General features: G+C 27.6%; 7 protein-coding genes and 1 long non-coding RNA gene across 9 annotated transcripts; 5 read left to right on the top strand and 3 right to left on the bottom strand.

The window, feature by feature from the left end:
• The first annotated feature begins 377 nt into the window (after positions 1–377).
• On the top strand, positions 378–2,498 carry Chchd3 (Coiled-coil-helix-coiled-coil-helix domain containing 3). 2 transcript variants are annotated; one of them, XM_074245706.1, is made up of 3 exons: positions 378–547; positions 706–1,222; positions 2,201–2,498. In XM_074245706.1, exons 2-3 carry the CDS (start codon positions 721–723, stop codon positions 2,374–2,376), a joined length of 678 nt encoding a protein of 225 aa, XP_074101807.1. In that variant the 5' UTR covers positions 378–547; positions 706–720; the 3' UTR covers positions 2,377–2,498. The 2 variants fall into 2 exon arrangements, with proteins under 2 accessions (XP_074101807.1, XP_074101808.1); XM_074245707.1 differs by having other exon boundaries at positions 703–1,222.
• Positions 2,499–2,886: 388 nt separating this feature from the next.
• On the bottom strand, positions 2,887–4,491 carry LOC141529222 (B-cell receptor-associated protein 31-like). Its single transcript, XM_074245705.1, has 3 exons — positions 4,339–4,491; positions 3,601–3,891; positions 2,887–3,436 (listed from the first exon to the last, which is right to left on the bottom strand). Exons 2-3 carry the CDS (start codon positions 3,866–3,868, stop codon positions 3,009–3,011), a joined length of 696 nt encoding a protein of 231 aa, XP_074101806.1. The 5' UTR covers positions 3,869–3,891; positions 4,339–4,491; the 3' UTR covers positions 2,887–3,008.
• Positions 4,492–4,701: 210 nt separating this feature from the next.
• On the top strand, positions 4,702–5,438 carry LOC141529224 (uncharacterized). Its single transcript, XR_012479545.1, has 2 exons — positions 4,702–5,012; positions 5,170–5,438. It is a non-coding gene; the product is annotated as an uncharacterized LOC141529224 (long non-coding RNA).
• Positions 5,439–6,816: 1,378 nt separating this feature from the next.
• LOC141529794 (tRNA-specific adenosine deaminase 1-like) lies at positions 6,817–8,285 on the bottom strand. The gene is given in 4 exon segments (XM_074246494.1): positions 6,817–7,214; positions 7,280–7,531; positions 7,601–8,234; positions 8,237–8,285. Coding segments are annotated over 4 exon segments (1,212 nt in total). The 3' UTR covers positions 6,817–6,937.
• On the bottom strand, positions 8,085–10,000 carry LOC141529795 (uncharacterized). Its single transcript, XM_074246495.1, has 6 exons — positions 9,734–10,000; positions 9,565–9,645; positions 9,177–9,284; positions 8,824–9,110; positions 8,563–8,764; positions 8,085–8,498 (listed from the first exon to the last, which is right to left on the bottom strand). The coding sequence occupies exons 1-6, from the start codon at positions 9,792–9,794 to the stop codon at positions 8,359–8,361; spliced, it is 879 nt and encodes a 292-aa protein (XP_074102596.1). The 5' UTR covers positions 9,795–10,000; the 3' UTR covers positions 8,085–8,358.
• Positions 10,001–13,491: 3,491 nt separating this feature from the next.
• On the top strand, positions 13,492–14,829 carry LOC141530077 (unconventional myosin-XVIIIa-like). The gene is made up of 4 exons (XM_074246939.1): positions 13,492–13,676; positions 13,765–13,986; positions 14,068–14,195; positions 14,686–14,829. Exons 1-3 carry the CDS (start codon positions 13,620–13,622, stop codon positions 14,191–14,193), a joined length of 405 nt encoding a protein of 134 aa, XP_074103040.1. The 5' UTR covers positions 13,492–13,619; the 3' UTR covers positions 14,194–14,195; positions 14,686–14,829.
• LOC141529826 (unconventional myosin-XVIIIa-like) lies at positions 14,362–15,783 on the top strand. Its single transcript, XM_074246542.1, has 4 exons — positions 14,362–14,366; positions 14,763–14,829; positions 14,903–14,992; positions 15,640–15,783. Exons 1-4 carry the CDS (start codon positions 14,362–14,364, stop codon positions 15,781–15,783), a joined length of 306 nt encoding a protein of 101 aa, XP_074102643.1.
• An 18-nt stretch (positions 15,784–15,801) lies between these two features.
• On the top strand, positions 15,802–18,192 carry LOC141530078 (uncharacterized). Its single transcript, XM_074246941.1, has 3 exons — positions 15,802–16,004; positions 16,068–16,222; positions 17,153–18,192. The coding sequence occupies exons 1-3, from the start codon at positions 15,802–15,804 to the stop codon at positions 17,164–17,166; spliced, it is 372 nt and encodes a 123-aa protein (XP_074103042.1). The 3' UTR covers positions 17,167–18,192.
• Positions 18,193–18,377: the final 185 nt, after the last annotated feature.

Raw genomic sequence — 18,377 nt, 5'->3', positions numbered from 1 at the left:
AACTTTTTAATTACATTTTTTTTTTTCAAAAATTTAATTACTACAAAATTCTAAAGAAATGTTTAACGTCTGTCAACTTTAGTGTTATTTTTTATGAAAATGAAGTTAACCGACATTTCAAAAATTTTAGAAATTTTTATTTTGAAAAAATTTCATTTAAAAATTGTCACATGTAAAAAACTTGAAAAAATATAAGTGCAATTTTTTATAAATATCTTTTTAGTAGTAATTTAATTGATAAAAAAATTCCAAAAAATTTTTAGACGTCTGCTAATTTTAGTTTCATTTATTTTTTATAATATAAAATAAAACAGCACGTGATAGTTAGAGTAACTGTAACTAGAGGCGCTGTTAAAAGTCATGTGAATGATTTTCAAGATGTTGCTCACCACTGTATAACCTTTTGACTTTTTTTTATCAAAAATTATTAGAAAAATTCTGGGTAATTGAGCACCTCTGTAAATTCAGCATGTGTTATGAAATTTATGTAACATTATCATAGAAATAAATAAATTATAAAAATTAAATTATTTATAAAAATCTACAGGTAATAACCAAAAACAATTAAACTAACGAATAGTTTTTTTTTGACCTCGATAAATAAATTAGTGTGATGTAAACTGCAGTGTCGAGGATTATTTATAATTAAATTCCAACTGAGTAAAATTAAATTATTAAAATAGAATTTTTTTTTTTTTTAAGTAGATCTAAATTAGGAGCATGGGCTCCAGTCAAAGTGCACGTAAGCTCACAATCGATAACGAAGAAGGAATTATTCAGATATCAACAGATTTAGTCGAACGATTGGCACGGAATAGTAAAGACAAAAGTGTACCAGCTGATGTTGCCGGTGACGTAAAGTCATCTAAACCACCTAGGACTGATAGTGCTTCGTCTCAGCAAAGTTATGCCGATGACAATTTAAAGTCGAGTCCCAAAGCCGCTCCAAGTGTTATTCTTCCTGTTCCTGCTCCTGTAACACCAATGCGTAGTCTACCTACTCGCAAAGAGAGCTTGCCAAACTCGGACTATTCAGGTCAACTGTACTCCGATTACACTCTGACAGCCATGAAAGTATTACATCAAAAAGAAGATGAACTTCAAGCTCAGGATCTCTACTGGAGAGAACGCTTACAAAAACTCCACGGGCAGTATGAAAAAATAAACAGGGTTTTTCAGGATGAGTATAATCGTGCTAAAGAACAAATTGCAAATGCTCCAGGTAAAATTCTCTTTTTTTTTTTTGTTAATATTTAATTTTTCACATGATCTGAATGTCTGAAAGAAGCAGATGTATGATGATTTAATTTTTCAAATATGTATAAATTTTAATTAATCAGTTTAAGATCCAATAATTTGAAATAAATTAAATATAATGAAGGTGAATTCAGTAGACAGCTGACTTTTGAGAAATTTAGATTAATTTTAACTTAGTGGTTGTCAAAAAAAATCTAAAAAATTGCATAGAAAAAATTTGTGAAAATTTCCATATGCATTTTTTTCTGTAACAAATAAATTGTTTATAAATTATTAAAAAATTATCAGATGTCTGCTAAATTCACACTCATTAAATATAAATTATCGTTTATGTACAAATTTTTTAAAACTTATATCAGTTCGCATTAACAGATATCACACGGACATAAATTTTTTCGATGGTTCCTATAAAAAATTCTTAGCTAAATTGAAAGAAATCTTGTAATTCCGAAATGCTGCAATATATCATCCTTCGTTTCTTTTATAATTCTATTCATATTTATCAAAATGAAGTTAGCCGATATTTCAAAATTTTTAGAAATTTTTTATTGAAAAAATTTCAATTAAACAATTAAAAAAAAATGTCACATGTAAAAAACTTGAAAAACTATAAGTCCAATTTTTTTATAAAAATTTTTTTTAATTGTAATTTAATTAATAAAAAAAATTAAAAATTTTTAGACGTTTGCTAATATCAGTGTCATTCATATTTTATTCTTTCAAAAATAAAAATAAATTTTTTTGTATTATCAATATGTATAAAGCTGATTGACGTTTAAATTAATAAATAAATAAATAAAAACTTCTATTGACCATCTTGACAGTCAAAAAATTTGATACCATATTAATGGATCAAGGATTATCAAAAATTATCATACATCTACTTCTTTTATTCTTATTTGATTCACGTATAAATTATTAATAAAAAAATTTATTTTTGCAGGCAATAAAAATGTTAACATTGACATAACAGTTGCGCCGTGTAGTGATAAAAAGAAAAAAGTACTTGAATGTTACCAAGAGAATCCCCGTCAGATACTGAAATGTGCGAGTGTTGTTGAAGAGTTTAGTAATTGCGTGGACAAATGTCGAGCTAATATTATTGCTGCTCGATGCTAATATCCTACCTGATTATTATTTCCGCAGCCAATAACTAATTTGTTCTTGAAAAAGAGTAACAAAGTATAGTTCTCAATTATGTAATGTTTTTAATAGACATAAAATTGATTTAAATTTATTAATATATCTGTCTCATTTATTTTCACTCTATTTGATGATGAGAGATGCTGATTCTAGTTTCTGAAATGTACAGTAAAAAAAAAATTAAATATAATTTTCAACTGTTGTTGCTAATCTGTTCTGATTATTTATAAATTCTTCATTATAAATAATTATTAAAAATAATTACAAGTATTTTATGTAAATCAAACCTTTATATTTTTTTCATTCATCCATACATTATTTATTAATATAACTATAACCATTCATTTCACCTATTTATTTACAAACATAATTATTTTGATTATTTAGTGACAATTAAAATAAATATGTTGTAAATGCTACACCTATAAAATGATAAATATTTAATATTAATGGAGTTGGGAAGATTTGTGAAATGAGTATCGAATATTCAATATTGATTATAATTTACAACAAAAGTAAAATAGCTATGAACAAGTATAAATGATATTTAAGTATTAAAAGCGATGGAAAATGAGGATTGAAAATTTCATAAAAAATTAATTAATTAATTAATCACTTTTTTTATCACTGCCTCCAGCTTTCACCAATTTAGAATGCTCTCCAGTGAGCCGATCGTACTCTTTGGCAAGTGATTCAGCCTGGGATTTAAGAGCCTCTTTATCTTTTTTCTCTTTCTTCAGCTCATTCTCAAGTTCTGTATTTTTTTGAGATAGTTCAGATACTTGTGACTTCAGCTCAGTGACCACTTTGTCATTTGCTTCGTTGCTGTCGTTTTGCGCTGTTTCACCTTTTTGTGACAATAAACTTCTCGCGGTAGTAGTTGCTGACTGAGCTTGGCGCAAAGCCGCTTCACTTTGTGCTAAAAGAGTCGCCTGTGTAGAAATTAGAATCACAAGCCGCCGTATAACTAAACTCAAAAATAGGGCGAACCCAGAAATGTAAAAGTTCCTCTGAGCACGAAACAGCCTCATGCTTCCTAAAACAGTAAACAAAAGTAATTAACTACATTAAATTAATTCATATTGAAGATAAGATGATGAAATTATCATTATAAGTTACGGTCTATTTTTAACTAACAATGACTCATTAATAACGGTATTAATTGTAATAAATATAGTGATTTATTAAATTTAACGGTACCTTGCATTTCAGCGTCCAAGTGACCATGATCAGTATGCTCTTTATTGGAATATTTATTCATTTCTCTAATGGCGTCAAGTAAAAATAATACTAAAATAGCGAGGAGCATGAAGAAGTAAAATGAAGCTTGATTACTTAAACTCTGTAAAAATCTTGATTTGAATAGTGATTGCCATCTTTTTGGTGAAGCTACCGGCAATACCAGCAACAACACTATAAATATCTCAACGTATAAAAATGAGGCAATTAATGTCCACTGTAAACTCATGATTAATAATTGCTATCTTCGATCTGAAAAAAAAAAAAAAAAATATATATATATATATATATATATATATATATATATATATATATATATATACATACTATTACATCTTACGTCTACTTTAGAAAAAAAAAATATAATAATTATCTGCTTATTAATGATAATCAAAAAATAAATCATCGTTATACAATATAACCTGATGAGTTCAAAGAACAAGTTGATTAAAAACTCAATTTGGCAAAAACATTGATGATATGTATTATATTATTTTAATGATTAATTTGATAAGTCAATGTCAATAATGACAGACATTGACTTGTTTTTTTTATTTTAAGATTAAAATTATACTAATTAAATTAATATTTTTATGAACCGGTCACTAAAATATTTTGCACTTTATCGTTATATTATATTTTTAACAAAATAGAGAAATAATAATAATTATAGTAATATGGAAGTTTATTAATACTTACTTGTTATAATTATAAGATCCACTAAAATGTTATTACAATTGATGGCAGGCAGGTAGTTCTCAACTATACTGTTCAAAGTACGATATACCGTTTACAATTTATAAATAATTTTGAATAATGACGTCATGTAAGTACTTATTCTCTTTTATATATCCAGACACCGTAAACAGGATGATTCAAGATATTTACGGCAAATTTGTCAAATGTTTTTGCGCTTGATGTTTTCTTTCACGTCAGAGTAAGTGCGTAATACCACCTGGATTGGTAGATTCGCACGTTTAGAACCATGGTTTAACAGGATTGGTGCATAATTTGCAAATAATCTTTCTATTGGAGGGTTTTAGATCAATATTACCCAATCAAGGTGTATAGGGATTGAGAAAGATGACCTTGACGCCACCTGCCGGGAAAAATGTAAAGCAAAGTGGTGGCAAGTGCTATACAAAACAATAACAAATTTATTAAATAAATTTTTTTTTAATCTAATTGAAATAAATTTTGATAATGTCTTCGTCAAAAGTTTCTTGCTGTATCCGTGGTTGTTCCAATATGCCATATAAAAACAAAAATCAAAATACAAGTGTTAAATTTTATCGTTTCCCTGCAAGTACTCTGAACTCAGCGTGGATAACCCTTAAACGTCAACAATGGATAAATGCAGTGAAAAACTATGTGTAAGTAAATTATTTTAATGAAAAAATTAAATTAATCACGATCAAATTTAAAAGGCCAAGTAATATGAAATAGAATATTAAATTATACAATGATTATTTTGTAAAGTAAATAAAAATGTACTAAGGAAAAATGAAATTTAAAATAATTTTTTTTCAGGAAATATCCAAATGATTGGGAACCAACTCAAAATACTCGGATTTGTAGTGCTCATTTTGTTAATAATCAAAAGTCAGAACATCCTCGGCATCCTTCATACATACCAACAATTTTTCCTGGTAAAGTAAATATCAAAAAATCTACTCAAGCATTTGAACGTTTCGAACGATTGCGACAACGAAATTTACGAAGTGAAATGAATATCATTAATAATAAAATTAATAATACTAGTAATAATATTATAAGTAATAATATAAATAATCTGTCAAGTTTTTTTATTTCATTAAAAACTGGAATAAAATTTACTTCTATACTTCGAAACTTTTATGAAAATTAATTTAGCAGATATCTTATAATTTTAAGAATTTTGTGAATAAATAAATTAAATCAAAGAACATGAGAAAAAAAATTGACGTTTAGAAAATTAAAAAAATAAAAAATCAAATTTTTTAGAAATAATTTTTTGGAACAAATTTATTTATTAAAAAAATTAAAAATGGTTAAGTGACTGCTAACTTTAATGTCATAAACTTTTTACTAGGTTTATATTTAATTATAAATTTTGTAAATTTATGAACATTAAAAATAATTTTAAATAAGCTTCGATGTAGCCAGATTTGTCATATTTTTAATATTGTATAAAATAATTGTTAGAATAATTAGTAACTAACATGAATTTTTATATTGTACACCTCGGAAACTTTGGTTTGAGCGACAACTGAGCAGGTTATGGTTGAGTGTTTATTTAAATCTTCTGTTTCCACAACGTTTAAAACGTGTCCTGACTCAAATAATTTTTACCCTTGATGTCATTTTGACCCCTAATAAGGGTATTTTTGACCGGCAAGAACCCGAATTTAATTATTTTTGCATTCTTAATGTCAACTAATACTGATTATTACATTGTGTACATCACTAAGCTTTATATTTATAACACCAGGGCGCTCCACTTTCAGCAGTAGTGCTGCCTCTACAGTTCTCTCTCAATCCCTATAGCAGAAGTATGAAGAATTTGAAAACTGGACTTAAAAGACAGTGACAGCTGACGTTTAGACGTTTGAAATTTATGTTGTAATTTTAACTTGTTTATCACGTGGGTAATTGACCAAAAAAATACTTCTTATCAAAGAAGTACAGAGGATTTAATAATTATTGTTATTTTAAATATAAAAATTATCAAATGACATTAAATTTACCTGTCACTTAAAATTTTTTTAATTTTCTTTCACAAATAAATTATAGCAAAAAAAAGTTATTAAAATAATGGATGAGAATCAATTTAGCAGATAATAATTCATTTAAAAAATTTTTTTAACAAATAAATTATGGCAAAAAAAAAAATAAGAACAAAAAATTGACATCTACAAAATTAAAAAAGTAAAAGATGCAATTTTTCAGAATTTATTTTTCGGAGCAAATTCATTTAATAAAAAAAAAATAAAACTAAATTAAAACTAAAATTAAATGAAAATAAAAAAATTATTTTCAAAGAATTACAGTTTTAATATTTTAAAATTTCTACATGTCAATTTTTTTAATATTTTTTTTTGCCATAATTTATTTGTTGAAAAAAATTATAAAATATCTGATAAATTTATTGTCTTATTTTTGACATAAAAATTAAACGTAAAAAAAAAAAAAAAAAAATTAAAGAGATGTTTTTAAATTTTATTTTAAAATATACAAAATAGTTTCATAAAATTTTAATAAGTAAATATTTATTGCAGTTTTATTATAAAAATATATTTTATAATTGAATAAGTATCTATTATATAGAAAATTCTTGAAAGTGCATTGGTTTAGACGGCCATGATTTTATAATAGTTTTTAAATTACTCCACGATTTTTGGTAATCTTTAGACCACTGCTTACAGTGAAAATAATTTATTTTTTTAGGATGTCTTGGTAGTAATTTATACTTGGGATGTTTTTCAATAATATTAAAAAAATTTTTCAAAAGATTTCTCCGCGTCACAAGCAAGTAATTTCCTTTTTTATTTTTAGTTGCCCCTTGTTTTCTTCCTTCAACAGCAATTTCAGTATCTCTAAAAATAAATTCAATTAGAAATTCACCAGAATAAAATTTTAAAACTAAATAAAAATGTCTTACACTTTTCGAACAGACGACCAAATAATACTAGACGGACAAGGATTAACTCTATCATCATCTTTGTTATGCATAAATATCAAAGAACTCTGACAAATTATCGGCAAAGGATATTCATCACTGAATCTTTTACCTAACCCGCGTTCCATTGAATCCATGGAAAAAGGACACCCACTGCCAATAACAATAATCTCAAATTTCAATGTTGGTATGAATAATGACAAAAGTGCTCCTTGAATACCCAGAAAATTCCACCTGCAATTAAATTTAAAACGTATTAGTATTTATTTAAACTTTATTAAGCAAAAAAATTTTTTTAATTACTTAGAAATTTTATCTGAACATGATAAACTCAAAGTGGGATCTCCTCGTCCAGGTTTAGTTCTTAGAGGCCCAGTGATATGATAGTTGACGCCAGGCAAATGAAGATCTTGATTTTTTTCCGTAGCAACACATTTGGCTCCCGTGCGATGAATATCCTCTACAAAACCATTAACAGCAATCCCCTTGTCTTCAAAAACTGTCTCGTCATCTAATTTTAAAATTTTCGGCAAGCAATGTCCATCATCGTCGCGAGTTTCATCGGCTTGTTTTTTAAATTTTGGAACTATTGAACAATCGCCACAAGGAGTATGGCTAGCATAAAAATGAAAAGACACCCCATTTATAAATTCAATGACATTCTCATTAAATTGAAATACTTCACTTTTATTTAAGCAAAGCAATTGATCTAATTGATCGTACAAATATCTTAAAAATGCACGTCGTGTAAGTACTTCTGCGTGTGAATCGCTTAATCTACTACCCATATCATATAAATTAGTGTTTATTAATTCCTTAGAACTCAGACATTTGGTCCCTGTAGCCAAAGAAACAACTTTTAAACAATGCTCATTTTTTAATACTATTCCTGATAGGACTGTCCACTCGTTATCCCGCGGTTTGCCGGTTTTTTTAAAGACTTATACTTATCGATACATAATTTAGCAATTTTATCTGCAAAATTCATCTTGAAATGCTTAAATCTAAATAACTTAATTAATTAAAAAAAAAAAAAAAAAATAAAATTAATTATTTAAAATTTAGACAACGTTGTCTGGGCTCCAGGCGTATTTTCTTTGCGGCAAAGAGCACAGAGCTTTCATTTGAGTTTCATTGATTGTAAAGTCTAATTTGAAATTATCATGGATGTGTTCTTTTGACGTTGCTTTAGGTATTATTCCTGTAAAAATAAAATATTGAGTATTTAAAATAAAAATCAAACAGTTTTTAATAAAAATAATTACCGATTCCTTGTTGAAGTGCCCACTTTAATAAAACCCTAGCAGGCGAGACGTTTAATTCTTCAGCAACTCTACAGACAATTGGATCTTTTAGCAAAGTTGTTTCATTACTTGTTCCCAGAGATGAGTAAGCTTGAACGTGAATCCCTTCTTTGTTACAAAATTCGAGTAATTTCTCTTGTCTGTAATGCGGATGGCACTCGACCTTAAATAATGAAGCTCTATAAATCATTTCCTTAAATAAAAATTAAAAAAAAAACCTACTTGATTCACAGCAGGACTTTCGCCGTGGCAATCTTGCAATAACAACTGCAAATGTTTAATAGTGTAATTAGACACACCGATAGACCGTAAAAATCCCTGAGACTTCAAATCAATCAACGTTTGCCAGGTAATGGATCTTAATTTAATATTTTCTATAGAATCTTCAGGTATTCCTCCGGTACCTGGCCAGTGAATCAAGTACAAGTCGATGTAAGACGTTCCCAAAGCTTTCAGAGATATTTCCACAGCTTTTCGGATCCGCTGAGGGTTTCCATTATCACTCGGAGCTGGAATAAATATTATATATATAGTATGGTATTAAATATTCTTTTTAAAATTAGTAAGTTACACACCTAGTTTAGTGGTTATGAAAATATCGTCTCTTTCAAGAGCGTATTTATTTAATAGCGATTTCAATGCATAACCTATATCCTCTTCATTTCTGTAAACAGCTGCTGTGTCTGTTGAAACAATTAATATATTTAATGATTTATTATCTTTTAATAGTTTAATAAATATAACCCTGAAGTTGAAAGACGTAAAAATTTTTTTAGAAATTTATAGCAATTAAATTATTAAAAAAAAAAATTCAATTAAAAAGTTTCACCTGTAAAAATTAATAAAAATTACAAGTGAAAATTTTTAGACGAATTTTTTTATTATAATTGATTTATTAAAAAAATTTTTTAAATTAACAGCTGACTGGTAACTTCAGTATTATTAATAAATAAAGTATTTTACCAATGCTATGGTAACCAATACCCAAGGCTTCATCAAGAACATTAAATATCTTTTCTCTGCCAGTAGTTTTGTAAGTCCCAACTGAAATAAATAAAAAAACACAATAATTATTGATAATTAATTTATTACAAAAAATTAATGTTTTATGTAATTAAAAAATAAATATTACTTCCAACAAGAGGCATATTAAATCCAGTTGATAAGCGTATGTATTTACTCGCGGAATTCATTTTATAATTTTTAAATTATTATTTTAGATTGATAAACTTTTTTTCTTACGTTTTAAATAGTTGAAATTTATTTTTTTATGATTTTTAACAGGTATATGACATTTGAGATATCTTTTATCAGTGAAAGGAATTTTGAGGGTTTATTGACATGACATGATAATGATTTGGTGAAATATCATTGGTTAAGAAAGTAAAATAGCTGGGTTAATCTTTAATTTCTGGGCATTTACAAATATGGCATGTGATTATATGTACATTTTCAAATAAGTCACAACAAAACAGGTGACTTGTTATTATCAAGAAGAGTGGGAGAATGAGAGAGAAGCGAGTTTTCAAGGAAGTGCCGGGTAAATTTTTGATTTGTAATGTTGGTAATTTTAGATCTTTATCTTGTCAAATTGGTATGTCAGTAGGCTACCCTTAGTTTGTTATAAGCGAAACTTACCGAAAACTAATATATCCGAAAAACACAAACCGTGCTGTCATCTATCGAAAAATTCTTTTTCGACTGGAAACGATACGAAGAAGCAAAATTCGATTGGACACATTCCGAAAAAATATTGACAATTATAATAAATTTTGTTTATCAGAAAATTATTAAACCGAAAAGACAAAATCCGAATCGTCATTGATAGAAAAATCTTTTTCCGTTTCACAATAACTGGAAAACTTAACTCTCGATTGGACACTTTCCGAAAAATTGTCGCATTCAAGAACTGTAGATAATAAAGAAACTCATTTTTCCTGCTCAGCAAAATAACCAGTGGGTACCGTAGAAATTCCTGAAAATCAGAAATCCAGAAAATCACATACCTAACAATATTTATATATTATTTAGAAAAATTCAGTTATTTAAAATAATTGCAAGTTGCACATAATATCAAAAAATAATTTCTAAATAAGAATCTATAATTTAGGAATTAATTAAAGAAAAATTGTATTTAAGTAAATTAAAGAATTTATTAATTTTTTTTTCTTTTTTTAAGAATAGACTTAATGTAAGTAATACATGTGAATAAATTCAAATAGCAGGCATCAGAAAATTGTTTACATCATCTGTACTGGTCCATGCATGCTCATTATTAAATATTTTAGTTATTTGACTAGCACACTGTAAAAGTTATTAATATCTAATGTTCCATTGTCAAATAAATCCCACAAATATTCTATCATTTCATTTTTTTGAGTAATTTTGTTACTCTCGGACTTCTTATTTCCAAGTTCTGCTCTATAATGAAGTCTTCTCGATTTTTGCCAACTCCTGGAGTGTTGCAATACGTTCTGAAAATATGTTTAATAATTATTAATAAAATAATAATAATAATAACAAATAATAAATTAATAAAATAATATTGATTATAAATAATAATAATTATATCAATTATCAAATTATTGTATCAATTGTTGATTAACAGTGTATCAATAAGTCCTTTTTTTGTTAAAATAACTTTTTAATATTCAAGATTTTATAATTTTTAAATACAAAATAATAATAATTCAGTGATAATAATTCAATTCATTTTATAAAAGTTTGCAATTTTTTATTAATGTTTTTTTATGACGTCATCACGTAAATCTATTGTCCGCAAACTGACTTTACCGACAATCATTTTTTTTACAAAACAAAAATTTTAGTTTTTATGAAGCAGTTTTACCAAAAAAAAATTTGTTTCAATCAATTTTTTTCAAAAGTTATGCATGTCCCGGTGTAAGTTCGACATACTTGAGAAAAGAAGCTTAGATTTGTAACACCCCAAAGTGGGGCCACTGTCTACAACTCTGATCCGGGAAGTCTCAAGAATTGGTACAATTTTTTTGAAGTTTTGCGCCAGGTCTTCCAAAAGTCCGAAAATAAGAAAACTTTGTTAGAAAAAAATTTTTTCACTTTGACAATTAATATTTTTAATATAGTTTTGTAAAAATTTATAAGTTAGTAAAGAATAATAATCATAATAATAATTTAAGTGAAGATAAGAATTTTTAAGATATGCAACTACTTAAGGAATGAAATATAATAATTAATAATAAATTAGTTTCAGGGAAAATATAATTTTATTATAATCATTTGAGGTATTATAATTTCAAATTTGGGTTTTTGTTGAGACTGCTGTTGATTTTTGTTTTGCAATAAAAATTCTGCTCAATAAAATGAGGAATCAGTCGTGGCTGCTAATTTCAATAACAAAAAAAAAAAGGTTATACGTAATATAAAATCTTTTTAATTTGAAGCATTGAATTTTCTAAATCCAATTTACTCTACGATATTTTAATTACTTTTTTTAAATTTATCAATTCATATTTTTCAACAGACAAAAAATCACTGAAAATATTTTGCCCATTATCACTTAAAATTCACATTGCCGACTGTACAAAGGTGTTCATCGATACTGAAGTTTTTTTTTTTATCATCTGAAAAAATTTTCGGAAAATGTCCAATCGAGAATTAAGTTTTCCAGTTATTGTGAAACGGAAAAAAGATTTTTCTATCAATGACGATTCGGATTTTGTCTTTTCGGTTTAATAATTTTCTGATAAACAAAATTTATTATAATTGTCAATATTTTTTTCGGAATGTGTCCAATCGAATTTTGCTTCTTCGTATCGTTTCCAGTCGAAAAAAGAATTTTTCGATAGATGACAGCACGGTTTGTGTCTTTTCGGATATATTAGTTTTCGGTAAGTTTCGTTTATAACAAACTAAGGGTAGCCTGTCAGAGCTCCCTGAACCTGGCGGCTAAAAAATTATTTTTATTATTTTATTATAAACAAATCGTTTGTTCGTCGTTTGTTCTTATTTGTTCGTCAAAAATTATTATTTGTTCGATTAATGTTTATTTTTAAAAAATTAATTAAATTTACTCTTATAAGTTGGCGCAACATATTCCAAATCTAATTTTTTTTTTTTTAATCGATAGCTTTTTTTTTTATCATTTGTTCGATTAATTAAATTATTTGTTCGATTGTTTTTATCTTTTTATTTAATTTTTTTAGAAATAATTCATAGATTTTTAATTATAAGCGCGCATGCGCCAATTAATTTTGTTACTCCACAGCGCTGCCACCGTTAAAATATAGATAGTATGACGTACGAGGAGCTAGAGGAGCTTGACAAAAATATATGGAGGGTAGAGGAGATAGACGTTATAGTTCCTCTACCCTCCATACAAAAATAAAAAACAGTAAAGAATTCATAATAACAATAAATGATAACAATTATTATGGAAAACTTGTCAAAAAATAATCTTTCTTGGTTGTGATAATAATATCCAAAAAAGGATTGAAAAAAAACGTTAAGGATTAGATAACTGTCTTTAAAAGTGTGACAATCAGCGAGCTAAAACAACAATAGCCATTGCTGCTGCTCAAAGAGTTTGTGAAATAGTTGAAATAAAGATCACTAACATCATAGTATGTGGAATAATTTCAAGCTTAAGCTTTTTGTTTTTGTAATAAATGATAAGTTAACCATCGCAGTTTTTAAACTCCAAAATGTTCAAGAACTTTTCTTGTATAGATGTAAAAAAACGTGACAGAGCGAGGATGTCTGCTAAAAAATTGCTAAGACTTGATAAGGTACTTTTATTTTTATATTTATAATTATAATGCAGTAGTTGTACATCCATTTATTTATTCAAATAGGTATACAAATCATTGAAAAACCAAGGCGTTGCAAAGAAAAGGAAAAATCATCTAATGGAGTAACACTTTTAAAAATTCGGGCTCCAACTTAAACACTAGTTACGGTGCAAGTTGGACGTCATTAATGTTAATCACTATTTGTTGCCACAACACTATTTAGGCTGCACTGATAAATCATTTGTCACCATGAAATTACCGAAAAATGATAATGGTGTTATTAACGTTCTACTACTATGTTCACAAGTAATAATAATGATAAAAAAATTACATGTTAGAGTTATTTTAATTATAAACGTGAAAGAATTTATTTAAACACTTATAATTACTGTAGATTCGTGGTGGACAAATAATTGATGCAATGCGTCTTCACAAAGTCGGATTTCTAAAGTATTTACCACTCTGTAAATTCAGGCGCCGCTTTGGATTACTTTTTAATGATTATGCGGCTACTGTACGCTCATCAAGTCCTGTCGAAGACGAACGCAGAGTTGTGACAGACATGCTATTGACTATGGACGTCGACGCAGCATCTTTCCGCGTTGGTCAGAGTCAGGTAAAATATTTATTATTAATATTTTCATACACATAAAAACTCTAAAATTTCTTAAACTAAAAAAATAATTACTTTGTTAAGATATTCTTCAGAGCCGGTGCTTTAGAGCGAATTGAGGCTCAACGAGATGAAAAGTTGACGAGCCCTATTGTGCTTTTGCAAGCAAGATGTAAAGGGTACTTGGCGCGTAAAAACTTAATACACTAAAGGTACTTTGAAAGCTTAATATTTTTTTTTTTTTTAGTAAAAAAATTTATTTTAAACTAGCTGACCCGGTGAACTTCGTATCACCTATAATATATTTTAAACCTTTCGATCAGCGATTATTAATCTTTAAACTCTAATCTACTTCGATAAAGAATAAATACTGGCTGTATGAAGTGTGGTTAGAATTTTGTTAAGTTATTAAATGAAACTCGCTTCTCATTATCGCCTGAAAATCAAGATCCTAAAAAATGAACACTGAACTTATGAAAATTTTTTTGTCCATATATGCAGAAGATAGACGATTAACAATTTTAAATCTGTTGATTTCCTTAGCTGAACTTTCGAATTTTCCAAAAATTTTATTCTTTCGAAAACATCCCTGAACTAAAGCGAACAAAAAAAAATTATTGAAATCGGTCCAGTCGTTTTTGAGTTTTAGCGAGACTAATGCACAGCTATTCATTTATATGTAGTTATATATATTTTTTTCAGCTTTAAGATTTGGCTGTAAGATGTATACAGCGAAATGTAAGGAAACTTATGTCTGTTCGTGAGTGACCTTGGTGGAGACTCTACTTAAAATTTGCGCCTTTATTAAATGTTTATCGCACCGAAGATCAGTTGAAAGCACGAACGGTTAGATAAAGTGATAAAATTTTCAATGATTATTTTTATAAAAAAATTAATATACTATTTTTAATCTTTACAGAAAAAGCTAGAGTTGTTGAGAGCTAAAGTTGAAAAACTGGAACAAAAAAGAAATCATCCGAAACACGACAATGTCAAATTGGAAGCTAAAGTAAGTTTTATTTAAAAATTTCAAAAGTATAAATTAAAAAAAAAATTAGTTAGTAATTAGGAGAGATCTTAATTAATCGACTTTTATTTTAGATCTTGTTTTTTTATTTGTAATCATTTAACCGATTTCTCAGCCCACCATATAGTAAATTTGCCTGAGATCCAAAAACCGATAGTTTCTCTTGAGTTTTCTCTTTTTAATATAGTCTTTTTCACTTTTCATTTTTTGACTTAAAATAACTTGAAAGTGATCACTATTACCCATCGCCCGTCGTCGTCCGTGGTGTCTACAGTTAATGCAGTCAGCTGCACCTACTCGACTCTCCTAAACTTATTTGTTATGCAAGATATTATAACATGTCTAATAAATGTTTAAAAAGTGTAGAGACGTAAGCGTAGTGATAAAAAAATTAATTTAATTGTCAAGTTATAATTTTAAAATTAATTTATCTTTTATATAAATTAAAATATTTTATCTTTAGACGTAATGTCTACCAACGAATTTCCACTGCCTAGGAGCGTTTCTAATTACAATAATCTCCGATCTAGATTTTCAGAAGACAGAACTTTGTCTGAATGTGATGATGAGGTAGCCATTGCTTGATGATAATTTTTTTTTTATATTAATTATTTTATTTTATTTTTCAGCAGAGTGTATTGACTGCTGATTATGCGGATGGGCACTCGACCTCGACATTGGCAGCTGAGCGGATAGACGCCGAAACCTCAGATCGACTTCGCTTGGAACGTCAACTCGAAGATGTTACTGAGACAAATATAACGCTTCAGTAAACTACTGAAAGATTGGAAATGGAGCTCCTCTATGCGAGGGCTGCTAATTTAAATCAAATTACTCTCGGTGGAGAGGACAATAATCAAGAGGATAGCGGTATTTATAAACATAGATACGAACACGCTATCCGTGAGTTGGAATTTACCAAAAGAAAAATGGCTCAACAGCATGAGGATGATTTGGAGCAGCTTGTCGGTCTTAAAAACAGTTGGAGAAAAAGGTAGGATTTTTTTTTAATTTTTAATTAAATAATAGTTATTTGATTAAATTTGTTTAATTCTAGCTTGCTGATGCTTACGAGGAAGTCGAGGAGCAACGGCAGGGAGTCAGTCAGTAGAAACGAGGAGTCCAAAAACTTCATGGCGAGATGCATGACTTACGGCTGCTTCTTGAAGAACAGATTGTTCGTAATCATTTATTGGGGAAGAAACAGCGGAAGTATGTTCAATTAATAATTTTTATTGTATTTTAACGATTGTTTAGAATTTTTTTATTTAAATTTAAAATTAAACAACATTAATTAAAAAAATTAATTAGAATTCAATTAAAGAAAAATTATGATAATTTTTTTTTTTAATAAAATTGAAAATAATTTTTCAATAATTTTTAGTAAAGATCAATGGTTATTGACACTCTTAATGTTAGTTAATTAAAAAAAAAATATCTTCAAAAATAATTATTTTTCAATTCATAATTTCAAAAAGATTTATTAACTTAGTGAAGATAATTTTTTCAAAATTAAACTTGAATTGAAACTGTTAAACAACTAACTCAGTATCAATAACAGGGTCTTTTACTCTATATGTTGTAAATAATCTATTGAGTTTAAAGTAATTATAAATTATATTTCAAAAACTTATTTGATTTCAATGCTTTATTATTTTTTTTTATTTTTTGAGTTTATTAAGTTATTGTTTTTTAAGTTTATTTTTATTCTTAAAAACACATCTATTAAATTATCAGTCGACATAGTAGTTTTCAACAGTATATTTATCTTTCATATAAAAAATGTATATCTATAAGAAAAAATTTTTTACTGAACAAATGACAATCAATTGAATTTTTCCGCTTCTCAAGTATTATAACTTAGTATGTTTTTTAATATTTTTTTAAACAAAGTATGTGACGTAAAAACCTAAAAAAAAAACACTAAGAGTAAAAAAATATCTTCGTTTTTTAAAATTAATTTTTTAATCAAATCAGTTTTATCATTAAAATATTTTTTAATTATCACAAATATTAGTGCATTACTGCAAAGGTTAGTTGATTTTGGAATCAATAAAATGTCGAATAATTCTATTTTACTTGTATAATTATATACCTTGTTATTGATATTTAATTGTTTAGTAATTCAATTTACTTTTTCAGATTTTAATTGTTGACTCAAATGGGGCCTAAAGCAAAAGTCACTGTAGAGGCGGCAGTAAATGCTTTAAAAAATATATTAAATACTTCATTCCCCCGGAAAAACCGAAATGGTCTGCTGATATTTGGAAAACACTTGCGAAAGAATTAGACTTCAAATGGGATCATAACGCTGTACGTACTAATGTCAATAACAATCGACGAAATATATTGACAATAGCTCTACAAGAATGTGGGTATTTTACCGAAGAAGTAAAAGTTGAATCGAATATTGATAATGATGAAAATGAAAATATTGATTATAATGATGGTAGTAATAGTGAGGATGAAGACAATATTAATGATCCCGATTACTGCGCCCATTCAGGATATTTCGATGACTTAGATGAAATAGATGAATTTGATGTTGAAATTTGTAGAGACCTGTGGAACACTATCGTAGAACCAAGCATCGATAAAAGTGACCGTCAAATCATGAAATTGAAAAACAAAGTTTGGACTGATGTTATTGCTTTTGCATTTTGGGAACAATATCGCTTAAAATGTGTCTTTATATTCGATAAAGGGAGAACATGCTTAAACGGTAATAATTATATTACTATTCATGCCCACTGTAAAAGCAAAAAATGTAATAACCGTTTACTTGGTTATATAGAAGACATTCCTTACGATGACGGTCCTGTATTCATAAAAATAAAATGTCGTGATACTCGAGACGTCGTGCATCATGAAGATTTACAGAGGCCTCTTCAAAGTGAAACCAGGAAAGCAATAGGTAAAATATTGAAAGATCTTGGTGTTCATGGTCACACTAGACAAGCAGCAAGAAAACTATTAAAACCTGGTGATACCGGATGTCCTTTCTTATATAAACCGAGCGTATTACATCAAGCAAAAAAAGAGTTTATTGATAATGAACTAGGTGTGAAACCTCTTGATCGGAAGGATATTTTTGGCGCAATCGATCGTCTTCAAGAAAATCCCATCTACAGAAATTCAATTCAAACAGTAGGGAAATCACCATTTTATATTTTTTACTCTACTCAATCTCAAATACACTGTTATAAAGAGTATAGACGTCTACATAAAAAATGTTCCTCTATTGGCATCGATGCAACGGGCGGACTAGCAAGAAAAATAGTTACTGGTCATGACAAAAGTGCATACATATTCCTTTATCAAATTGTTATAAATTTTAACAAAAATTCATTGTCTATATTTCAAATGT

This window comes from Cotesia typhae, unplaced genomic scaffold (genome assembly GCF_013202065.1).
Source record: "Cotesia typhae breed Kobodo isofemale line unplaced genomic scaffold, CoteBio_Ctyphae contig_48, whole genome shotgun sequence".
Taxonomy (NCBI): Eukaryota; Metazoa; Arthropoda; class Insecta; order Hymenoptera; family Braconidae; genus Cotesia; species Cotesia typhae.
This window is presented reverse-complemented; position numbering and strand designations above follow the sequence as displayed.

What these genes read in the sequence shown, in the direction of transcription:
- Chchd3 (XM_074245706.1), top strand. Translation starts at nt 721, where the DNA reads ATGGGCTCCAGTCAAAGTGCACGTAAGCTCACAATCGATAACGAAGAA. An exon ending in ACAAATTGCAAATGCTCCAG is followed by an intron (nt 1,223 to 2,200) that starts GTAAAATTCTCT and finishes TTATTTTTGCAG; the next exon opens with GCAATAAAAATGTTAACATT.
- LOC141529222 (XM_074245705.1), bottom strand. Translation starts at nt 3,868, where the DNA reads ATGAGTTTACAGTGGACATTAATTGCCTCATTTTTATACGTTGAGATA. An exon ending in CTTGGACGCTGAAATGCAAG is followed by an intron (nt 3,437 to 3,600) that starts GTACCGTTAAAT and finishes TTACTGTTTTAG; the next exon opens with GAAGCATGAGGCTGTTTCGT.
- LOC141529795 (XM_074246495.1), bottom strand. Translation starts at nt 9,794, where the DNA reads ATGAATTCCGCGAGTAAATACATACGCTTATCAACTGGATTTAATATG. An exon ending in TTTCATAACCACTAAACTAG is followed by an intron (nt 9,111 to 9,176) that starts GTGTGTAACTTA and finishes TATTTATTCCAG; the next exon opens with CTCCGAGTGATAATGGAAAC. An exon ending in AAAGTCCTGCTGTGAATCAA is followed by an intron (nt 8,765 to 8,823) that starts GTAGGTTTTTTT and finishes TCATTATTTAAG; the next exon opens with GTCGAGTGCCATCCGCATTA.
- LOC141530077 (XM_074246939.1), top strand. Translation starts at nt 13,620, where the DNA reads ATGAAATTACCGAAAAATGATAATGGTGTTATTAACGTTCTACTACTA. An exon ending in TTCTACTACTATGTTCACAA is followed by an intron (nt 13,677 to 13,764) that starts GTAATAATAATG and finishes TAATTACTGTAG; the next exon opens with ATTCGTGGTGGACAAATAAT. An exon ending in TCCGCGTTGGTCAGAGTCAG is followed by an intron (nt 13,987 to 14,067) that starts GTAAAATATTTA and finishes TACTTTGTTAAG; the next exon opens with ATATTCTTCAGAGCCGGTGC.
- LOC141529826 (XM_074246542.1), top strand. An exon ending in ATCAGTTGAAAGCACGAACG is followed by an intron (nt 14,830 to 14,902) that starts GTTAGATAAAGT and finishes TAATCTTTACAG; the next exon opens with AAAAAGCTAGAGTTGTTGAG. An exon ending in ATGTCAAATTGGAAGCTAAA is followed by an intron (nt 14,993 to 15,639) that starts GTAAGTTTTATT and finishes TTTATTTTTCAG; the next exon opens with CAGAGTGTATTGACTGCTGA.
- LOC141530078 (XM_074246941.1), top strand. Translation starts at nt 15,802, where the DNA reads ATGGAGCTCCTCTATGCGAGGGCTGCTAATTTAAATCAAATTACTCTC. An exon ending in AAAAACAGTTGGAGAAAAAG is followed by an intron (nt 16,005 to 16,067) that starts GTAGGATTTTTT and finishes GTTTAATTCTAG; the next exon opens with CTTGCTGATGCTTACGAGGA.